The 4,078-nt window shown below is 33.6% G+C and overlaps 1 protein-coding gene across 1 annotated transcript; it reads left to right on the top strand.

Moving 5' to 3' along the window:
* The first annotated feature begins 640 nt into the window (after positions 1-640).
* LOC133515322 (trafficking protein particle complex subunit 4) lies at positions 641-2,445 on the top strand. Its single transcript, XM_061847784.1, has 4 exons — positions 641-912; positions 1,032-1,123; positions 1,396-1,582; positions 2,194-2,445. The coding sequence occupies exons 1-4, from the start codon at positions 738-740 to the stop codon at positions 2,391-2,393; spliced, it is 654 nt and encodes a 217-aa protein (XP_061703768.1). The 5' UTR covers positions 641-737; the 3' UTR covers positions 2,394-2,445.
* The last annotated feature ends 1,633 nt before the right edge of the window (positions 2,446-4,078 follow it).

The following is a 4,078-nucleotide window of genomic DNA, read 5'->3' on the forward strand; positions in this document are numbered from 1 at the left end:
TTTAATTCCACACTCCATATTAATAATGATAAAGTGCCAAGTACATCCACTCTTTATTAGGCCTGATATCAGGCCCGACGTCGGGCCCGAGCAAGAGTAATCCATCTCAAATATTGTTAAAGATGTAAACGATGTGCTGATATTCCATGACACGGAAAAATACTCTTACTTAGGCCTAAGGACCCCACGTTGTCTGTTCTTAATACAAATTTGAATACTTAAGCCGTAGTCATTTTGTTGGTTACACTACTTTGTATGTTTGCGTAAAAATATGTATGAGGCCTGATATCAGACTCGATTTCGGGCCCGAAGTATTTTTCCGTTTCACTAAATATCAGCACATCATATACAATATTTGAAATGTAAAAAAATGGTTCATATGCAAAAATATCAAACATTGAACATTTTCCCGAAATCAGGTCCGATATTGGGAAATGTGGATGTAATTGGCCCTCTATATATATTCGTAATCCAAAAAACAGACTCAGTAAGAAACATTTTATAATTTAAAATAGTATTGAATTCTGAGATTAATACTTAAATGTGGTACATTATTATATAAAGAAATATTTTCATTTGTTATATAAAAAAATAACATAAAAGAAAAATTATATCAATGTCTCAGAACGAGTCTATATTAGATTAGTGCTGTCATTCTCTCATATGTGGGTGTTGTGTTTTGATGGTAAAATAAATGCACATTATTCCAAGTTTTACTCAAATTAAATTAATTAAATATGGTGATATACGGTGTGTTCATCGTAAGTAAGTCCGGTGGACTTATATACAATTACGACCACAACATTCCACGAGTGGAAACTGAGAAAACCTTTGGATTTCCACTGGATATCAAACTGCAGTACGAAAATAAGAAAGTAGTGGTTGTATTTGGGCAAAGAGACGGAATAAACGGTAAGCCTAAATACCACTCCATCTACACAGGTGTTCTCCTCACGTAATTTTAGTGTTTACCTGCAAAAACTACTATGAACGCATCCTAATTATTGATTGTTTCCTTGCGATTTTTGCAGTTGGACACGTACTACTCTCTGTGAACGGGTCTGCAGTGACTGGCAGGACGACAGAAGACGGCAGAGATGTCTTCACCATCATAGAAACTAAGGTAATATCAACTCGGTTAAGGTTTTAAATATAAATATCAATCTGTTCATTTGCATTAGGCAGATAATGAACATAAGCTCATTTTCTTATCTTAGTCTTTATCCTAGTTTAATCCTCAGCTGCAGCTTCAAAGCCCTATCCAAACCTAAACAAATTATATAATTCTTACTTTCTACCCCATGTTTAGTTCTCCAAAGCTCTAATAAGTCAATACATTCAAGGAAGTTGTAACAAAATCAACTTATCAAGTTAATAATTATATTAAATATGCAGGAAAACTACCCGCTAAGTTTAAAGTTTGGCCGGCCCCGTGCCACCACAAACGAGAAGATTGTGCTGGCTAGTATGTTCTACCCGCTGTTTGCACTGGCCAGCCAGCTAAGCCCTGTGCCTAAGTGCTCAGGGATAGAGTCCCTCACTGCTGACTCATTCAAGCTTTCTTGCTTCCAGACTCTCACAGGTAAGCTAGCAATACTTAAAGGACTTTTGTTGTTTCTGCTTAGTACGGAATAAACCATGTTTTCAAAATACACCAAAGAGTATAATAGGGTCATAGAGCTAGTATCCTTCCAGCTCCATCTTGCATCCACTTGACAGATTTGAATATAAACCTACCTTGCCACACAAATTTGGATGTATTGCAACTCTTAATTTAAACAATAGATCTAATCTACATAATAATGATAATTTGCAAGAAGCAAGTTAAATATAAAATATATATTTTGATACTCTGTCAAGTGGACGAAAATAAGCGTAATGAGTGTAATGACCCTATATAAGCAAAGAAAGGTTATTTAATGAATAAATAAAAAGTTTATTTTTTTAAACAAACTTTTTTACTTATCAATGTTGACAGAATAAATAACTTAACCTTTATCTTCCTTTTGTAGGAAGTAAAATGGACCTTTCCCAAAGGCCATTTGAAATGAAACCTTACTTTTTGTCAATACTGGAAAGACTGGAGTCAAAACCAAAAAATGTGGCCTAAGAAAAGCGCACCTCCTACCAATGAAAGCTTGCTTAATTATTGACAACACCCTTAGGTTGATGTAAGCCCTTAAAATGTTCCAGGTGTGAAGTTCATACTAGTTACGGAGCCAAGTATGACAGGCAGCGAGGCAGTACTCAAACGTATTTACGAGTTGTATTCAGACTATGCACTTAAGAACCCCTTCTACTCCCTCGAGATGCCCATTCGCTGTGAACTGTTTGATACATCACTACATACGCTGCTGGAACTGGTGGAGAAATCTGGCACTAGCAATTTGTAGAATAATTAGAATAAGTATTAATGTTATTGTTTATAAATAATCCATATTTTAAGCTGTTTTTTTTCTGGTTTCCCTACACGTGATCTAAATAAATAATATAGAACTAGAACAATATCTATTAGTCTATTAGAGTACTGAGCCTGTGAAAATAAAATGCATGATTTATAAATTTTATCATAATTTATATTTATTTTATGTAAGTACAGTTAAAAGAACAATACGTCAGACTCAAGTTATTATAGTTAAAACATAAATAAATAATATATTATTTAAAAGTTCATTAGATACAATAATAAATTAATTCATTGAACATGATATTTAATTATTGAGTACTATATATTATATCTATAAAGAACTACCAAAATATAGGTAACATAATGAAAAATTATTTGTGCCGTACATTAGTGAAGCAGTATCATTATAAGAAAGCCTCGTAGAAATTTACACATAATTTTTCATGATTAAGGTACTTAGTCATAGTTAAGGTCATAAATAAGTCTACATATCTTCTTAATTCATTGAAATAAAATAACATTACAAATTGTATATAAATTTATGAAGTCTACTACTTTATTTCGACCGCAACCGTCTGATTATTGACTGAGCGAAAGCGAAGGCGTCCGGCTGTTCTCTTATACAGACATTTATCAACCGCGTCTATAAGATTCAGCAGGTTCGATAAATAGGTTTATGGAATTAAAATGTTGATTAAGAAAATTATTCAAGATGTGGTTCGGGGCCCTATTTGCGAAAAATATTAGACTAATGTTGTATTAATAATGGAAATCCATAATATACGATGCATCATATGAACTCCAGATCGAGGATTAAAGGCAGACTAATTTATAATACCTACTTTTCCAGCAATGTGCCCCTGTATTGTCATAATTTCAACGTAATCTTTAGAACCTACCTAAGGATACAACTAAGTTTTGTACTAAAATCAGATAATATAGGTAAGAAAAAAATAGTTTTAAAATAAATCGATTAGATAACAATATGATATTATGATCTTATATCGATAAGTATTAAGAACTCCGCAGAAGTAAGCATGAAGTTGGGATAAATAATTAGCTGATGATCTCTGAAATCTTTAATTTTCGCTTAACATACAGCCGCCATCAGATATATCGGAACGGCCGAGGTGCTCAAAAATATCTGAACACGCACTCTAGCGCCTTGTTAATAGAGGAGTGTTCAGATATTTGCGAGCACCTCGGCCGCTCCGATATAACTGATGGCGGCTGTAAATGGGGTCAAACCGGTTGTCTTTAAGGTCCTGATGTACACCTTGTAAGCATCATATCATGATAGTCTGTTTGTAGCTTTATCTGATACCATGTCTTATGTATCTAGCCTATAAACTCTCTGGTTGTAGTCTATGGTATGATGATTTTTACTAAGAACTGTCAGATATAACTGAGAGAGAGACAAGACTGTAATTGTAAAAGATATTGCTAATTTCTACTTGTTAATCAAACAAACGGTTATTATAATCAATAAAAGTGAGATTTACCAAGAATAATAGTTTTTATTCTTCAACCTACAGGATGATTTTATATCTGACGGTAATTTGACCATACTATGGGGCCAGATATTTTCTTTTTTGAGATTTCGGGGTTGGCCCCATAGTAAGTTATTCAGTAGACCTACATATTCACCCCTCAAGAGTATGGTCAGACATA

This window comes from Cydia pomonella, chromosome 2 (assembly GCF_033807575.1).
Source record: "Cydia pomonella isolate Wapato2018A chromosome 2, ilCydPomo1, whole genome shotgun sequence".
NCBI lineage: Eukaryota > Metazoa > Arthropoda > Insecta > Lepidoptera > Tortricidae > Cydia > Cydia pomonella.

Excerpts from the sequence above, each read along its gene's own strand:
- LOC133515322 (XM_061847784.1), top strand. The coding sequence starts at position 738 with ATGGTGATATACGGTGTGTTCATCGTAAGTAAGTCCGGTGGACTTATA. Across the intron at positions 1,124-1,395 it reads TCACCATCATAGAAACTAAG|GAAAACTACCCGCTAAGTTT; the intron begins GTAATATCAACT and ends TTAAATATGCAG. Across the intron at positions 1,583-2,193 it reads TTGCTTCCAGACTCTCACAG|GTGTGAAGTTCATACTAGTT; the intron begins GTAAGCTAGCAA and ends AAAATGTTCCAG.